Below are 19,772 nucleotides of genomic sequence, written 5' to 3' on the forward strand. Positions count from 1 at the left end.
GATTTAAAGGATCGAGGCCCTCCTGAAGTCTCTTTGGGGCTTGAAAAACATTTTGTCTCAATGCAATGAAACTGAGGCAGAAGGCACTCTTAAAATTTAGCAGTAATTTCGTTTCAACAGCATTAATTAAAAAGACTGTGTTTCACAACACGGTTAGGCAGAGTGAATTCATTGAAACTTCCAAGCTGCACCGTATCTGACCTGGTTCAAGCCAGCCAAGACCTCCAATCAAGAGACGAGTTTAAAACGCTGCCATACCCCACAGGCCAGCAGTGGTGCTCCATTCCAGTGCGGGCTGCGAGTGTATTCTGTGGGCTTCGCCTCTCCCCTTTGCCCTCCTGTCGCTCTGTCTGTTTGACATGTTTATTAAATAGAAGCTTCAGGCTGCACAGACAGACTCAGGCTCTCCTCCCGCGTTGCCCACCACGGGCAGCCCCTTGCCTGTCTTGAGAAAGGATCCCAGAAGCCTCGTAACCGAGGGGGCTTCACTGTTTGTTTTTTTTGGGGGGAGGTGTTTGTTGGGGATTTTTTACATTCTTTTGGGAGCTGTGGAGCTATTTGAATAACAACTAGTTGTTATTTATATCTATTTTGTTTTTGAACTTAAGTAAATAATTAGAATTGTATTTTAATCCCTGAATATGAGAAAATATTTTTCTCCTTCAAAAAAAAAAAAGTATTGGAAGTTAGCTAAATGGTAGATTTGCAGGTGAATTTTAATATCTTTAAATTTTTCCAAGTTTTCTACAGTGAGACTATTTGTGCAATGAGAAAAAAAAAATACCTCATTAAAAATGGGATAAATACTCATGCTTTAGGTGAATAACATCTTGATCCACATAGTTACAGGCATCTGGTCTGCTATGCTCTATTTTCTTTTCTTTTTTTTTCAGGTTAATAAGTGTTGCATTTATTACGGTCACTTATTAGAGCAAGAATCCTTGAACTGAGCTGTTAAGCATTGTGCTTTCAAAATTTCATAGGCTTTCCTGGCAGCGTGGCACAAAGTGCACAGGGCCAGGCTTGCTTTGTGACTTGTGCAGAGCTTTGCTGCAGCTCTGGCTCTCCCTGGCTGCGGACTTCTAACTGCTCCTTGTCTTTGCAGTCTATCGTAGGGGCAGAGGGCTTGTCCCTTGCGTTCCGGCACATCGCCAGCTCCCTGCTGGGCCACTGCAGCCGCGTCTCCTGTGAAAGCCTCCTTCATGAGGTCATCGTCTGTGTGGGCTACTTCACTGTCAACCACCCAGATAACCAGGTAAGGGGCCCAGGAACGTTCCTCAGACTTCCCCAGCCCTGAGAGTGTGAGGTATCGGAGTGAGAAAAGGCAGGCGAGCCTGCTGGAACCCATCTGTTCTGTGTGAGGCCCCTGAGGTAGGCTCCAGGGATATGTCTCTGGCTTCTCCTCTCTAGAAAGACGTGATCAGCCCTAGATCAGCACGAGGACCTCCTCTTAGAGCTATAAAAATAAAATATTTTTCATCAGATATTCTTGTTAAGCCACAGAGAAGTGTCTCCTCCCTTACCATGTAGATTCTGATGCTTTATTCATTTTGTTTGTTTGTTTGGATGAAATAGATAACATCTTTCAACTTGCATCACTTTGCAAATAGCATCAGTTGCTTTATGAAATAGCGTCCGTTGCTTTATGAAACTGCTCTTGGTCTTTGGCTTCTGCCGAGGTGCTTAATAGGGTGCCAGATGGTATTGGAGGGGAGCCTGAGAAGACAGGGCTTGGGCCTTACCCCCTTGAATCATCCAGAATACTTTTGCTTTTAACTGTTTTATTTGGTTTCTGAGCAAGATTTCATTTGTAAATAGGGTTCTGTTGCCTTAAAATGTTGGGAAATCTGTTTTACAGATTTTATTTTAAAAATAACAATAATAATATACTTTATTTCTCCTTATTTTAAAAAACAGAGTTATGGCATAACATATCAGATTGTAATTCCTGAAAACCTAATTTATCTAAAGCCTCCTACTCAGCAACTTTAATTGTGTGGATTATATCTGAGAAAAAGGCCAGCAAACAACCCTCACTCCAAGTTTCCTAATTTTTTATTTTAGGCAACTCTGTAATAAATGTGCTTACTAGGTTTATTAGCCTGCAATAATCTAGACCGGGAGAAGGCAATGGCACCCCACTCCAGTACTCTTGCCTGGAAAATCCCATGGATGGAGGAGCCTGGTGGGCTGCAGTCCATGAGGTCGCTAGGAGTCGGACATGACTGAGTGACTTCACTTTCACTTTTCATTTTCATGCATTGGAAAAGGAAATGGCAACCCACTCCAATGTTCTTGCCTGGAGAATCCCAGGGACGGCGGAGCCTGGTGGGCTGCCATCTATGGGGTCGCACAGAGTCGGATACGACTGAAGCGACTTAGCAGCAGCAGCAGTAATCTAGATCAGGGCAGGAGAAGGACAGGAGATAGTTGTAGTGCCAGAGCCAAATACAAGGTGAGAACCTACACGCTAAGCGCTGATGAAACTGCCTGTGTGATAAGGAGAAGGAAGTTAGAAGAAGCAAGACAAGCCCAAGGACTTAGCAGGTGTAGCCATCGGGGTTCACAGGGACACTAACCCAGTGTTTTATTTCCCCAGATGATTGTTGATGCCCCCAGTGCTGACCCTGAGTGAGCATGGAGGCAAAATGTGTGTTGTATACCTTCCCTCTAAGAGGGTTAAAGAATATGCAGTCCATCCCTGAAAGATTTCCATGATTAAAATACAGGAAATGAGGACCCTTGCCAGAGTAAGTGTCACACATAGAAAAATTCCTCTTTTACAGACCTCGTTGCCCAGAGGGCAGACCTTTCTCCTCTCCCACCGTGGGAGCACTCACACAGCACTCTCCCCAGCTGCACCTCTGGACAGATGTGTCCTTCCCGCAGGCCAGGCCCTACAGGTTCACGAGTCTCTCACAAGCTACTCAAGGAGGAACATCTCCTGTTAGGTTATCTTTTCTTCATGTGTATCCATTTGACCTACTAAACTGCATTCCATTTCCCTTCAAAAGTTTTTCTTTTGGTTACAAAAGTGTCCCTCCAGTTCAGTTCAGTTCAGTCACTCAGTCGTCTCCGACTTTTTGCAACCCCAAGAATTGCAGCACGCCAGGCCTCCCTGTCTATCACCAACTCCCAGAGTTCACTCAAACTCATGTCCATCAAGTCGGTGATGCCATCCAGCCATCTGTCGTCCCCTTCTCCTCCTGTCCCCATCCCTCCCAGCATCAGGGTCTTTTCCAATGAGTCAACTCTTTGCATGAGGTGGCCCAAGTATTGGAGTTTCAGCTTTAGCATCAGTCCTTCCAATGAACACCCAGGGCTGATCTCCTTTAGGATGGACTGGTTGGATCTCCTTGCAGTCCAAGGGACTCTCCAGAGTCTTCTCCAACACCACAGTTCAAAAGCATCAATTCTTCAGCGCTCAGCTTTCTTTATAGTCCAACTCTCACATCCATACATGACCACAGGAAAAACCATAGCCTTGACTAGACAGACCTTTGTTGGCAAAGTAATATCTCTGCTTTTCAATATGCTGTCTAGGTTGGTCATTTACTCATCATGAAAAAGATAAGCAAGGGTAAAGAAGGAAGCAGAGTCCCAGTCATTCCTGATCTCACTGTTGAGACAGCCACTGTTACCGTTTTGGCAGGTTCCTTGCAGTCTCTTTTCTGTGAACATTTGGCCGTTAATATTGTTGAGATACAATTGACATATAACATTGTATTGGTTTTAAGTGTGTACAGTGTGAAGACTTGATCATGGTTATGTTGCAAAATGATTAGCACAATAAATTTAGTTAACAGTCATCACCTCACATAGTTAATTTTTTGTGTGTGATGAGAACATTTAGATGTACTCTCTGCGACTTTCAAATATGCAATACAGTATTGTTAACTTTAGTCACCATGCTGTATATTACATCCCCAGAACTTATTTATCTTATAACTGGAAGTTTGTACCTTTTGACTCCTTCACTCATTTCACCCACATTCTGTCCCTCTATGAACACTTTTACCTAGCTGAGGTCATATTGTATATACAGTCCTAGCCTGCTTTATACACTTAACATTATATCAGAACCCTTCTTTGTGAGTATCACTTTTAATGGCTCCATGACTTTATCTTATGTAGCCAGCCCATGGTTTACCTAAAAGTTTTCTGCTCTCTACCTAAGTCATTTACTATTTATTATGACACTATCTCCTGCCCTGTAAAGAGGTGAGTAATTTGTGTGTGTGATGATATTTTACTGTACAGTTCTACAGCAAAAGGTTTAGTTCCTTCAGCGCACTCATGTTTAGGGATGGTTTGAAACTCTCTGCTTAAATCACCTGTGTTGTGATGAATTTACTGAACTGTGTGGGGTTTCAGAGACTCTTTCTGCTCTCCTCCCCGGCAGGTAAAACACATCTCTAAGTGTCCCTGGGCTCACCAGAGTCAGTGAGGAGTGGGGTCGGGGAACTGGTATTTGGAAATGGCATGCTAAAACTGACATGGACCTGATGGCAAAGTAATGCCTGGGCCTGTTGAAACAAGAGAAAAGCAGATTCAGTGGCAGAGAGAGCAGCAAGCGGGCAAGGAGGAGACAGAGACCCTATGGCTTCTCAGTCAGGGAAGAAGATGCTCTGGGGTTTAGAGATAATTGTGGAGAGCTAAGTTCACTATGAGTAAGAAGTTAGAAAAGTTAAAAAAAAAAAAAAAAAAGGCCAGACTCCTTTCTCAACACCTTGCCTCCCAGAAAGATTGAATCTTACCTGGACATCCACTTCTGATTTGATGGAAGGTCAGAGAAGTCAGTTCAGTCCTAATGCAATTGCTAAAACAGTAAAGTATCTGCCTATGATGCAGGAGATCTGGGTTTTATCCCTGAGTTGGGAAAATCCCCTGAAGAAGGGAATGGCAACCCACTCCAGTACTTTTGCTTGGAGAATCCCATGGACAGAAGAGCCTGGCGGTCTACAGTCCATGAGGTCGCAAAGAGTCAGACACGACTGAGAGACTAACACTAGGTATCAGCTAGAGAAGAAATCAGAAATTGCTAGAAATGATAGTAATTGTCAACCACTGAGACACTGAACCTTAAGGAGATGCCGTTTCTAAGCATTACCTCTTACATTCATAGAATGCTTTGTTGTTCAGTCGCTCAGTCGTGTCGGACTCTTTGCAACCCCATGGACTGCAGCACACCAGGCTTCCCTGTCCTTCAGCATCTCCCAGAGCTGACTCAGACTCATGTCCATTGAGTTGGTGATGCCATCCAAGAATTCTTTCTACTACCCCTCATATCTGTTGTCTCTTGGACCTTCCTCATTAGCATTTCACTGAGGCTGTAAGCAGAAGAATTATTCCTACCTCACAGACAGGTGAGGTATTGGGATTCAACAAGGTGAAATAAGCCCCCTGAAATGACATAAAGAATTGGAGAAACTGAGGCTCAGAGAAGGAACAGGAATTGCCCAGCAAGTATTCACAGAACCCAGTCTCCTGGTGGGCAGTCCTGATGCCCTTTCTGCCTCACTTCTGTTATTATGAAAGTGAATTTATTTAACCTCATGCCACTTTCTTTAAATCTGAGAAATTTCAGAGGAGAAATTACGATGCTCAACTGATTTACTGTTTCCTTATCATCAGGCAGAAATCATGTTAATTTGCAGGCCTGTTTGTCCACAGAGGATCTTTTATTCCTTCCAGGGAAACAGCTTGTGTCTTTATAAGACAGGAGACCCTGAACTCCTGCTGCAACTGAAGGCTGTTTTATTAGGTAAACTGCTTTGCATAAAGCATTGGCACTTTTTATTTGCCACCATTTAGTCTATTAACTAGAAGGACTAAGCCCCATGATACCAAGGATGACTTTAGAAGAGAAACCTGGATAATAAAAGCAATGCCCCATCCTTGATAGAACCAATCATCTGTTTCCTGTAGGGTTGCAGTTTCTAATTAAAAAAATTTTAATCAAAAGCTTCCTTGTATTTTATAGTACTTTCATGACTCTAAGTTCCTTCCCATTTAATTATTATAATGAACGTAATTAGTATGTGCTGTCAGGCCTTCACTTTATTTACATTTTATATTGGATAATTAAATGTGGTCTGATAATTAAATTAACTCAAATGACAGATGATTTGACCGCCTGCATATTACTGTATTGGGAATAAGCACCTTTGCATATTCATTTTAGTTAGTGACTGACTTTTTCATCTGGTAAGACCCCATAGATTCCTGCTATCAGAGCTGGAATCTCCTGTGATAGTTGAAAGGAGGAAGGATCCCATTGGCCCACCCTCCCCCATCAGCTTCTCTGAAGGGAGTCAGGCAGACTGTGTCATCATCTGCTTGGCCGTTGATTGTGGGGGGCAGAGGAGGGGGCGAACTGGTCAGAACTGGCCAGTCAGCTGGACAGTGAGGCTTGTGAAACTAGATTCTGCCTAAGCTGTGTGACACGCAGTTTCCAAGTCTTTTGTCGCTTGATGACTTAGTAAGAAAATCGAAAGGTAATCGACTAGAGGTTCCTAAAATGTTGTGCTCACCTCAGACATTTCCCAGCAAACAAAAACAGGGGCAGTCTCCCAGTTGCATACCGCCTGCCCGTGAGGGATGCAGAGTTGTGTTTTAAGAGTGGCAGTTTCCCAGAGCTCCATTTTAGCTTTTAGAACTTTCAGAGGTGTCCTAATTCCTACGCAAACATTCTTGCTTTGCTCCTTGTTTTTCTCAAAGGCAGATGGTCCTAGGTCACACCCATTTGGTAAACTCCTCCAGCCTCATCCAGGTCTAGAGTAGAGTGTGCTAAGGTGGGCTCAGAGTGGAAGCTCCAGCCTTCAAGGCCTTTCTGCTCTTCCAGTGTCGGCAGCTTATTCTTGAGCTGTCACAAACACATTCAGCTTTCTCTATTTTCTTTGTGTGACAGATACAGTTCCCTTTCACAAAATAATAATGTATCATGCCTAAGGAAGAGCCTAAGAACTTCAACAATATAACTATCTTGGAATTACTCTCAGTATTTACAGCAACAAAGGAAGCTATGGGGTTTGTTCCCAAAAGTAGAACAAATAAACTTCCTAATTAAAAATAACTTCTGCCTAAAGATTTATTTCTCTGCATATAAGTTAGCATATTAAAAAGCAGAGACATTACTTGGCCAGCAAAGGTCCGTCTACTCAAGGCTATGGTTTTTCCAGTGGTCATGTAAGGATGTGAGAGGTGGGACCGTGAAGAAAGCTGAGCGCTGAAGAATTGATGCTTTTGACCTGTGGTGCTGGAGAAGACTCTTGAGAGTCCCTTGGACTGCAAGGAGATCCAACCAGTCCATCCTAAAGGAGATCAGTTCTGGGTGTTCATTGGAAGGACTGAGGCTGAAGCTGAAACTCCAATACTTTGGCTACCTCACGTGAAGTGTTGACTCATTGGAAAAGACCCTGATGCTAGGAGTGATTGGGGGCAGGAGGAGAAGGGGATGACAGAGGATGAGATGGCTGGATGGCATCACTGACTCAATGGACGTTGAGTTTGGGTAAACTCCAGGAGTTGGTGATGGACAGGGAGGCCTCGCGTGCTGCGATTCATGGGGTCGCAAAGAGTTGGACACGACTGAGTGACTGAACTGAAATGAACTGAAAGATTTATTTGGAGGCTTCCAGTGAGTGACCTGGCTGGTGTTAGAATGGAGAAATTTGCCAGTTAGCGATTTTGGCCACTTGTCGGAAAAGTCACCAACATCACAGAATCCAAACAAAAGATATCTTTATGCCCCTCATCTCTTTGGTGTCCCCATCCTGCTTTTCCCACACAAGGGTAGTTTGAAGTACCTCCTACTCATAGTAAGTACCTTTTTACTCCAAGACCGCCTGAAACGTTTCAAGGAAATCCCTTCTTGGCTGAGTGGCTGCGTTGCTAGGGAATTAACTGGAGTAATGGGCAGCCTCCCCAAGGAAACCTTCTCTGAGTCCTCAGGTGGACACCATCACCACTCAAGGCTGACACTGACCAGGTATAGCACTGTTCAGCATTCAGTGAAAGGGATGTTTTCCCCACCCCCTCTGTACAGAATCTTGCCCTGATTCGTGGCTCACTGTACTCCCACCAGTCCCCCTGCCTGTGATTGACACAGCAGTAGTTCAGATGGCACCTGATTAGATTCCCATCTTGAGTCAGTCTGCACTTCAGGTTTTGAACTTGATCTCTGATGGCACTAAACGTCAGATGTCACAGAGGATGAGAGCACAGGCTCTGGAGACAGCCGGCTTTGAAATCATTTAGTCTGTTCTTTGCTAGCACTGTGACCTTGGTTTGGTCAAGTTACTAAATTGTGAGCCTCAGTTTCCTCATCTGTGAAATGGAGGGCATAATACCAGTACTGCCCATGTTGCTGAGTGAATTAAATGAGACAACACAGGCCCAGACTCTTAGTGAACGCTTAAGAAAAGCAGACCTTGCTGTCCCAGCGGCCCTCTTATCATCAGCTTTATGGCATTAAATAATACAGCTGAGTCAGCAATAGGCTGAATTCATAATTCTGGCATGGTAAACTGAAAAGAACATGGTTGTACAGATAACGGTGACTGAAGCCATGAAAGTAACAGACAGTTACTCCTTGGAAGAAAAGCTCTGACAAACCCAGACAGTGTATTAAAAAGCAGAGACATCACTTTGCTGACAAAGATCCGTATAGTCAAAGCTGTGGTTTTTCTTGTAGTCATGTACGGATGTGAGAGTTGGACCATAAAGAAGGCTGAGCACTGAAGAACTGATGCTTTTGAATTGTGCTGGAGAAGACTCTTGAGAGTCCCTTGGACAGCAAGGAGATCAAACCAGTCAGTCCTAAAGAAAATCAACCCTGAATATTCATGGAAGGACTGATGCTGAAGCCGAAGCTCCAATACTCTGGCCCCCTGATGCCAAGAGCCAACTCATTGGGAAAGACCCTGATGCTGGGAAAGATTGAAGGCAGAAGGAGAAAGGGGTGACAGAGGATGAGATGGTTGGATGGCATCATCTCAGTGGATATGAGTTTGAGCAAACTCCAGGAGATGGTGAAGGACAGGGAATGGCATGCTGCAGTGCATGAGATCTCAAAGAGTTGATATGACTTAGCAACTGAATCAGAGAAGGCAATGGCACCCCACTCCAGCACTCTTGCCTAGAAAATCCCATGGACGGAGGAGCCTGGTAGGCTGTAGTCCATGGGGTCGATAAGAGTCGGACACGACTGAGCGACTTCACTTTCACTTTTCACTTTCATGAACTGGAGAAGGAAATGGCAACCCACTCCAGTGTTCTTGCCTGGAGAATCCCAGGGACGGGGGAGCCTGGTGGGCTGCCATCTATGGGGTTGCACAGAGTCGGACACGACTGAAGCGACTTAGCAGCAGCAGCAACTGAACAACAGAAACACCTTTCACCTGTCTTCTCAGTTTCTCAGTTTGGGGGAACTCAGGTTCAGAACACTCCAGTGAAATAACTGTCATGAAATCTAACATTGAAGCTTTGAAACTGAAACCTCACCATAGTTTCCTCTCCACTGCACTATAAAGGCTGGCAGCCCACTAAACTTCAGCAGTGTCTGAGGCGAAAAGCATAAGGAGGGACATTGTGAGGGCTTGGTTTAGCCACACAGTGACATGAAGTTAATCCTCTGAGATCCATCCCAAGACTGGACAGAGCAGCAGAAAACGCACACACAACCATCAGCACCGCAGTCCCAGGGACCCAAACCAGGTCCTGTGAGCAAGGGCCAAGGCTGAACACCGCCGCCAGCCGTGGGGGGTGTGTCCAATCGTCAGTCATCCTTGGCTCACTTGAAAGTCTTCTACTGGTGTGGAAAATGAGGCCAGAAGGAATATTTTGTCAAAGTTTAACTAATGACCAATCATAAAACTAACTTTTGCTGGGCCTGCCTTGGTGTTCAGACTTAAAGGATACCTTTTTAAATCACTGAGATAGACTGTAAACACTTCTGTAATCACAGAGAAAACACCTCTTCTGACGTAGGAGATCTTACATAAAAGCCTGACATCATACAACAAACACTGGAACAGCAGTCAGGAGGTAAGGGCTTCTCATAACTATGCGGCTGTGTGACCCTGAGCAAGTCACTGCCCTTCTCTGGACTTCACTTTCCTGTCTGTCAAGAGTTAGGCTGGGTGCTCCCAAGGGCCCTTCCAGCTCTGACAGAAGACAAATGTGTAAGTCTATGATGAAGTGAGAAGTTATGTCTAGGCCAATATAGGTGCTTGAATTCAGTAATTCTCATTTCTAAATGTGGTCATCACAAATGTGCTAGCAGCCACTCTGGTCTCCTTGCTGTTCTGCAAACACACCTCTCAAAACTTTGTTCTTATTGCTTTCTACCTGGGAATCTTTTCCCCCAGAAATCAGCATGGTCTGGGGAGTGGCAGGGGTGGGAGCGTGGGGTGACTTTCAAAGGCTTTTTTCTCAGTTATCATGTTATCAGAGTGGCCTTTCCTGACCATATGACCTAAAATCAGCCCCATGGTTCCTGTTGCACCTGTACCTAGCTGTATTTTTATTCATATACTTATTGCCCACCCAACATTTATTTTGTCTGTCTCCCCTCTCCCACCCCATGCTACTAAGGTGTTAGTATGTCAAGAACAGAGTCTGTCTGCAGTGCCTACAGGAGTGTCTGGCGCATAGTAATTACTTAATATTTGTTAAATGGATTATTGGGTGTTGAGATAGTCTATCTCTTCTAGACATTATACTGCAGAAAAGGTTAAAATGGCCCCAGATTTTAAAGAATACAGCACTTCTGTTTTAGTGACGAAACCTCCTAAACTGACATTTAGCTAAAACTTTAAGAGCCATTTCTTTGGCATGGTAAGTTACATTTGAATTTATTCTAAGAGAAACTTATTAGTTTTGTTTTTGCTGGAGCCAGTAGTTCTGAGATACAAAGGAAACTAGTGTGTTTAAGGTTTGGCAAATCCTGTGTTTGAGAAAACAGCAGTGTGTGAGAGAAAACTTTGGAGGCAGACTTAAGTCCATGTCCTAGCCGCTGCCCCCAACTTGAGTGATAAACTTGGGCAGGTTATCCTGAGTGTCGCTTCCCCCAAGCTATAACATAGAGCCAAGAAATTGTAATGATTAAATGTCATCCTCAAAACTGCCCTGATGGTCCAGTGGCTAAGACTCCAGACTCCCAATGCAGAGGCCCCAAGTTCAATGCCTGCTCTGGGGACTAGACCCCACAGGCCGCAACTAAGAGTTGGCATGCCACAACTAAAGATGCCATGAAGATCCTGCATGCTGCATGCTGCACCTGAGACCCAGCGCAGCCAAATAAATTTTTTATTTTATTTTATTTTTAAACTTTACAATATTGTATTGGTTTTGCCATATATCAAAATGAATCCGCCACAGGCATACATGTGTTCCCCATCCTGAACCCTCCTCCCTCCTCCCTCCCCATACCATCCCTCTGGGTCGTCCCAGTGCACCAGCCCCAAGCATCGAACCTGGACTGGCGACTCGTTTCATATATGATATTATACATGTTTCCATGCCATTCTCCCAAATCATCCCACCCTCTCCCTCTCCCACAGAGTCCAAAAGACTGTTCTATACATCAGTGTCTCTTTTGCTGTCTCGTATACAGGGATATTGTTACCATCTTTCTAAATTCCATATATATGCGTTAGTATACTGTATTGGTGTTTTTCTTTCTGGCTTACTTCACTCTGTATAATAGACTCCAGTTTCATCTACCTCATTAGAACTGATTCAAATGTATTCTTTTTAATGGCTGAGTAATCCTCCATTGTGTATATGTACCATAGCTTTCTTATCCATTCATCTGCTGATGGACATCTAGGTTGCTTCCATGTTCTGGCTATTATAAACAGTGCTGCGATGAACATTGGGGTACACGTGTCTCTTTCAATTCTGGTTTCCTCAGTGTGTATGCCCAGCAGCTGGATCATAAGGCAGTTCTATTTCCAGTTTTTTAAGGAATCTCCACACTGTTCTCCAAAATGCAAATCAAAACCACTATGAGGTACCATTTCACACCAGTCAGAATGGCTGCAATCCAAAAGTCTACAAGTAATAAATGCTGGAGAGGGTGTGGAGAAAAGGGAACCCTCTTACACTGTTGGTGGGAATGCAAACTAGTACAGCCACTATGGAGAACAGTGTGGAGATTCCTTAAAAAACTGCAAATAAATTATTTTTTAAATGTCATCTTTATTACGCAGAGCCCAGGTCTTCTTGACTCTCAGCTGTAAGCAGGGGTGTCTTCCGGATATTTGCTTGTCGAGTCAGGGGCATGGTCACAGCAAGTCTCTTTGATATGTGTGTCCCACTCGGAAAGCATACACTGTTGGAAAATCTACACTTAAAGACCCCAAATCACCATGTCATTCCCTTTAATAGCAAGCTTTGGTGGGTGGGGCCGGGGGGGGTTAAAATATTTTTCTCAAGTTTCTTCATGTGTGTGTAGTTCCTTTGGGATCACACACCTTGGGTCTGCATAACTCGTCAAAGAACCTAGTTTGTAGGAGTTCTGTCATGGTAGCCATGAGCTGGTCTCTGCTTCAAGGCCCGGGCAGCATGTTTTTGTAGCATGAGGAGAGGATTGTGGGCTCTGGAGGCAGGTGACCTACGTTCTGGTCACAACTGTACCCCTTACTAGCTCTGTGATCCTGGTCAAAACCCTTACCTTCCTGGTGCCACTTTCCTTAAATCAGGATAACAATGATAACACCTCATAGGGTTGTTGTGCAGATTAAATTAGGTCATGAACATAGTGTAAAATTAGTACATTCCCTGGGCCTGAACAAAGGTTAATTGTGATATGATTGAAATGTCTGCCTTCCACATTCCCTGCTCTTAATGGGGAGATCCTTGGAGTATCCACTCGGTCAGCTCTGACACTTGATACCACCTTAGATAGGCCATCTCTGCTGTCAGAGCCTGTGTCCCCGTCTGCTGAGAAAACTGAAGAGAACTCTGTGTCTTCGTGGACCCAAAGGACACAGAAGCATGAGGAGGTCCTCCGTAGGGGTCTCTGGGCCGCCACTCGATGCACTGCCCCAGCACAGCTGCCAAGGGAGGTCTGGGCGGGTCAGTCTGGCCCTGTCCAGCTGCCAGCTCCCCTCCCCAAGGGGCATGCGTAGTTCAGCCGGACATACCTGACAGGTAATAAACATACGCTTGTCTGGAAGGCAGTGGAGGAGAATCTCTGCTCACCATTTGGGGCTGCAGAAATAGGAGGAAGAGAGACCTCACACCCAAATGACTCTCTTCTATATGGGCAACTGCTAAACTGAAAACACACCACAGAAATAACTCAGAGGTGCACTGAGATGGTGTTAGGAAAAGAAACTAGAAAATGCCTCACATGAATCAATGTGAGCATTTAATGGACCTTAATTGGAACCTTATCCTACTGTACTTAGAGCAGAGAGATGAAAGCAAAAGAAATCTGAGAGACCATTTATTTTACTTGAGAAAGCAGTAAACTAAAACTACAAAAAGATTTGACTACTATTATATTTTTTATGATTAAATAAAATTGTCATAGACTGGTGCTGGCGAGCCCATAAGTGCGCCATGGAATGCATCCATGCTCTTTGGCTGCTGCTGGGATGTGATCAGAAAATCTATCAGGCTGTGCTCTGCATTTATTAACTCTGCTATTCTCACACCACCCAAAGGCTCTGTGGTGAGGAAGGCTTGACCCGAATTCAAAATCAAAATAGTTGAGAATATGAGGATAGCATATTTTGTGTGAAGACTTTTCATTCATTCTTAATAAAAAAATATATTCTAAGCTATTTTCACCATATTTAGATATAGTGTCTGTGCAGGTATAATCACCAAAAGGTGCTCATGTGTGTGAAACCTTGTAACACAGGATTATAATATTTCTCCACGTTCACAGGCCTTCAGAGATCATCTAGTCCAGCTCCCCTCATTGCCAGACAAGAGAAGGACTTGCTCAAGTCCCTGGAGCCAGGCCTCCTGACACAAGATCTAGGACTTTTTGTGACCAGTCTTCTCCCTCCTCTCCCCACCCCCTTCCTTGTGGTAGGTGGGACATGGATACTTCAAGTAAAAAAAAAAAATCCAAAATAAAGAGGCCCCTCAAATGTATGACAATATAGTGGGTCTGTGTCATTTCCAAGGTCTGTGCTCTTTAGACAAAGCTCTTTCTCAAACATAAATTAAAATGAAAAGAGCACTTACGAGTATAGTCCCTGACAAATTACAGAATCCATGACTTTTTAGGGTTAGCCAAGTGTTTCAGAGAATCTAGGCCAACCTTCTTGTGCTGCAAGATGTGTTCAAAGGGGATTTAGAACATGCTTCATTTAAAAGGTAACTCTTCTCACAAAATAGACAACATGAAAGAAGGGAAAAGAAGCTCTAACATGGAACAGAGGCTGGAGGTGACTTATTCATGGGGAAATGCCAGTATCATGAGCTTTGTGTCCACATGAGCATTCATCATTCATTCCTTCGCTCAGTGATCAGCTTTTACTGAATGTCCGCCCCATCTCAGACCAAGTGCTGGAGGATGCAGAAACGAATAGAGCCCCGATCTTGTCTTTGTGGAGCCCAGAGCCTAGGAGCCGTGCTGTCAGTGCTGAGACTCATTCCTTCCTTCCACAGACATTTCACAAGTGCCTGCGATGGTCCAGCCACTGGTCTAGCCACCCAGGAGACCGAGAGAAACAAAATAGACCAAGTCCCTGCTCTCAGGTTGCTGACACTCTGGGAGGAAAGGGAGAGACGATCAATAAGCAAACCTGGATGGGTGCTCAAGCTTCGTTTAGAGATATTTCACAGTGGAGGTGGTGCTTGAGCTGCTATCTGGAGGTGGAATAGTTACTTACCAGGTAGCAAGGTAGGAAAGACATTCTGGGCCTAGGAAAGACCATGAGCAAAGGTGTGTGTGTGCACTTAGTCACTCAGTCATGTCCAGCCCTTTGTGACCCCAGGGACTGTAGCCCACCAGACTCTCCTCTCCGCGGGATTCTCCAGGCAAGACTACTGGAGTGGGATGCCATTCCCTTCTCCAGGGGATCTTACTGAGATGTAAAATGGCCTGGCAGGTTTAGGGAATGACAAGCTGTTCCTTCTGTCTGTAACTTAGGAGGTAGTGGAGAGAATATGAGTTAAGGGTGAAGAAGCTGGCCGGGCCGAGGTCATGAAGAGACCTACATGCAATTGGTAGGTCTTAGGGATTTATTCTCTCAGACATGATGAGGTGCCCCTAATGTTACTAGCAGGGGGAGGAGATGTTCAAGCTGTGTCTGAAAGTCCACTCAGGATGTAGAGAGTGGGGAGACAGGCCTCAGGACTTCCGCAGTGGAGCCTCAGGATGGGAGCTGGTGTCCCTGGTTATGTAGCATTGTTCATCCCCACCGGAGCAGGGTGGTGTCTGAGGGGGGCACCTGCCCAGGAGCCTTCTTTGCACCCCTCTGCCAGCAGTACTCAGCAAGCAGCCTGCCACCCATAGGAAGCAGGGAACACATGTCAGGGGCCTTGTCACCCAGGTTCCCTGGAGGGACACTGAAGGACAGCCACTCCCCCTCGCTGCATGAGGAGAGCCCTCATTTCTGTAGGATAACCTGGTTTCCAAAGCCTCTGCGAGGCCCAAGCCCCAGATACTGGCCTTACCCTCTCCTCCTGCCCCTGACTGCTTCCCTGCCTCCTTCCCTCCTTCCCTCTCTCTCCTTCCTCCTCGACCCTCGGCTGGTGCTAGACAGCAATGAATCCCTGGGACCACCAGGAAGAAGGCTAGTGCTCCAAGGGCCTGCCTCCCACACAGTCTGCCAAGATCTCTGCACTTAATCTCAGCCTCGAAATCTATCTTACAGCAGAAGCAAGTTTGGGGAGAGAGGAATGTGTTTGCAGTGCTAGCCAAGGGAATCTTTGTGTTTCTCTGCCCCGAATTCGGTTTGATTATGTATGTGGACAGACTCTTCGAATTTTTCTCATGTGATATTTAAATAAGGCCATTTCAGTGCCCAGCCCACTCTACCCCCAAGGCATCAGATCAGAGAAACAAGGTGTGTGGGTGGGGGTGTTTGGAACATACCTTTTCCTTTATATGATTCATAGAGGTCACTGGCCTCAAGGCCCCTCCTATCATATCTTTCCTCTCCTGGGCTTGGGCGTCAGGTGTGATGGGACTTGTCAAAGAGCACTGTGGACAGAGAGGCTTGGCCTCTGCCCCGGCCCTGCCACGAGGACTGTTGCCCCTGTGCTCCAGCATTGTAGCAGGACCAGTTTCACAGGGAGGAATGCAACAGCTACTTTGTTTCTGCTCTGCTAGAAAAATATTCTTTGTTCCAATGATTTACAGGCCCTCTCGGCTGTCTCTTATAATGAATTTAGATGTCTAGACACCTATTTTTTGCCCCTTTGTTGAGGACATCTTGTCTCTGACAAGAAAAGGGAAAAAGCAAAACAAGAATTCCTAGGCATAAAGAATTCTCCTTGGTGAGATTTAACCATTTGTGTCCATTTCTGTCTGATCTCGTACTCCATTCACGCTACCAGCCTGGCTGATGGAGGTGGTTTGGCCTTGGGCTTGACAGACCAGCCCTTGCTGTCCCTACCCATGCCCCACCTGCCCCTGCTCTCCAGACTGTTGTGCCAGGAGGCTGTTGGAGTCGATGGGGTGCTGCTTGAAGTACTCAGTCAGCTGTTCTTGTAAGTCCAAAGATAGCGGCTCTGAGGACCTTGAAAGCCCTGGGAAGAGTAGGCCCAGGGCGCTGGTGTGGCAGTGGGTGTAGACAGGCCCCTGGAGTCAAGTTTTGACACCAAAGCTCAGTCCTCGTTCGTTCATTCCCCATCTGGTCATAGAGCACCTGTGATTTGTCAGGCACGGTCCTAGGCACTACGCCACACACTGGGGATACAGCAGCGAATAGAAAGGACATGACCCCTGTTCCCACAGTGCTGAAAACTGGAGACTCACATCAGCCTGTCTTTGCCTCAACAACTGCTCGCGCTTCTGGAGCCAGACAGGCCACGTGTGTGTTTCTGTCTTCTGGTCCATGGCAGACGTGGTACTGAGCTTCCAGTGACCTGAGCAGTTAGCAGCTTGCCAGAGAGGGCATTCTGAGGGGGAAAGAAAGAACATAAAAATAAAATGCAAAGCCTTCTCCTAAATAAGGGAGAAATTTAAGATCACTCTTAGATCGTAGCAAAATTAGCAGGATTCACAGAGTATACGTAGATAAGACAGAAAGTGACCACTTCTATTTTGTTTCCTTGAATGTAGGTGAATTCTAGAGGATGGAGATTTTGCTATAGGACACCATGGTTGTGTCTAAGATGCTTGGAAGGATGGTTGGATGGATGGATTTCTAAAGGGGCCAAGAAACTGCCCCATAGAACCTTTTTTCTAGTTTATTTCTATTATTTAGTGTTACGGTTTTGGTATGGTCAGGAAGAGAGCTGTTCCCATATAAGTGAATTTTGCAGAGGACTAAACTTACCTTTAAAACACAATATTTATTTAACATTAACTACTTGTGTTCATTTTTTAAATTTTAGTCTCCTATTTCTTAAACTTAAATCATACTTAATATATATTTTTGATGCCTTAAGAAATGAATATCTGCTGTGGTATCAAGTACATGAGCATTATCATGTATGTGAAGCAAATTGTTTAAGTAGAGAGTACTAAGAGGTGGTCATGGGTTATAATATGTGTAACTACTACAGTGCAGTAATATCACTCAAGACCAACCATTTATGCTAAATGATTCCAGCCAACTTTCTCAATTCTTATTTGTTTTTGAAGTAATTTTAATTCCCATACCCTCACTTATTAGAGTCCTCTGGTGCTTCTTTCTGTCTCCAGCAGTCTCCTAATTTGCTGATTCCAGTCCACTTTTGTTGGACTTGCTTCTGAAATGTAAATGGGTAGGCTGAGTTGGGGCTTGCAGAACTTAGCTATAAATAATTGACTTGGGCTTTGTGGACCGACTGGGCACTCTGTGAGGGCAGGGATGTCTCTGACTCATTCACTGCCTCGCTCCCCAAGCCTTACATAGCACTCTGCCAGAGTAGATGCTCAGTAGAGTTGTGATGAATGAACTGGTTTGTCTGCTCAGCAGCCTGCTTGCTCACGTCCTGGTTCTTGGCTGCATTCCAGGTGGTCACAGTTGGAGGAAGGGGGCCTTCTGGGTGAGGAGAATCAGGCTGTTTCCCATTTACATAACATGATCGAGTCCCCAGAGGCCTTCCTAGCCACCCTCCTTGGGATCTTTGAAGTGACTACGGGAGTTGTCACAGATTTGAAAAACGCAGACTGCCCAGGCCAACTACATTTCCAGACCAGATGCATACTCCGTAGCTTACCTCCACTTTCCTTTTTTTTCTTCCTGAAATTTAACTGTTGGGGAAAACTCTTCAGGTCATACCAAGGATTAGCATTATAAATATATCATAGGCGATAGTGGTTGTTTCAAAAACAAGGCCGGGTCTGCAGGCACGCGAAATCCAGAAGGCAGCTAATCACATCACCATCACAGAGGGTCCTCACTCAGAAGTCGCATGTTCCAACAGTTCCCTCCTGAGAATCTAGCCCCATCACCAACCGTTCCTCTCTTTCAAGTTCTTATGTCTGACAGTTTGAGACAAACCCTTGGCACAGCCTAGCGCATAACCAAGAACTGGTTATTTGATATCTAGCCAAGCAGAATATAGGTTTTTGAAGAAAGGTCTTTTGTGTTGGTTTAATCTGTGTATGTCAGTTGATTTAGTCTGTTTAGAATGGCAGTATGTCATCCTCCTCTTCATCTGGGCTGGCAAAGTTGTGTGAGAAGCTGGCTGGCAGCCAGTCATTGGAAAGAGCTCAGGGCTTGGCGACAGAGAGCCCCTCTGCCTAGGAAGGGGCAGCCCCCTGGGTGTGATAGCCCTGGACGGGCCTGAGAGGCAAGAGAGAAGCCAGCTCTCAGAGTCAGAAGAGTTTTCCAGGCCCAGCTCCATAAATGACCAGTGGACCTATAACAAGTCTCCCAAACTTTCTGAGTTTCAGAGCTCTTCTTATAAAAGAGTATAGCCATCCGTGTCTGCCCCCATCAAGGGGGTTGAGAGACTCAGATGATGAAGATAGAGGGGCTTCATAGACTACTGAGTACCGTCTCCGCCAGTGACAGGCTTTCTGCTGCATTGGATGTTACTGAGGTTCTGGCGTGCTGCAGTCCATGGGGTCGCAAAGAATTGGACACGACTTAGTGACTGAACAACAAGCAACAACTGGCAATGTGATGCCCTAGAAAATTTTGGATTCCTTCACATCAAGTGAGAGACCAGTGTCACCCCACTACCCACAAAGCAGGAGGGTGTTTTCCCAGACCTCTCCTTATAACCGGGCCAGGGAGCCCTGCCTGGGATGCTGAGAGTCTCAAGCCCAGTTTCTTTCTAGGGGAGCAGACAAATGATCACAGAATCCATTCTTAGGGATGTCTTAGTTGAGGCTGCAGTAACAAAGTTCCATAGACTGGGTAGCTTGTAAAACAATAGGAATTTGTTTCTCATTGTTCTGGAGGCTGGAAGTCCAAGGTCAGGGTTCTGGTGAGGGCCCTCTTTCCAAGTTACAGACTACCAGCATTTCATCATGTCCTCACAAGGCAGAAAGAGGACTAGAGGGCTCTCTGGGGTCTCTTTTATGAAGGTATTAATCTCATTCATGAGGGCTCCACCCTCATGATCTAATCACCTCCTGAAGGCCCCACCTCCTGATGCCATCACATGAGGATTAGGATTTCAACAAAAGAATTGAGGTG

General features: G+C 45.3%; 1 protein-coding gene across 6 annotated transcripts in view; it reads left to right on the plus strand.

Moving 5' to 3' along the window:
* SCAPER (S-phase cyclin A associated protein in the ER) overlaps nt 1-19,772 on the plus strand; it is a 414,652-nt gene that overhangs the window by 382,680 nt on the left and 12,200 nt on the right. For all 6 annotated transcript variants that reach the window (XM_044933045.2, XM_025271383.3, XM_025271385.3 and 3 more), the window contains one exon: nt 1,106-1,255. In XM_044933045.2, the coding sequence (XP_044788980.1) occupies nt 1,106-1,255 (150 nt within the window). The remainder of the gene's footprint in view (nt 1-1,105; nt 1,256-19,772) is intronic.

Source organism: Bubalus bubalis, chromosome 20 (assembly GCF_019923935.1).
Source record: "Bubalus bubalis isolate 160015118507 breed Murrah chromosome 20, NDDB_SH_1, whole genome shotgun sequence".
NCBI lineage: Eukaryota > Metazoa > Chordata > Mammalia > Artiodactyla > Bovidae > Bubalus > Bubalus bubalis.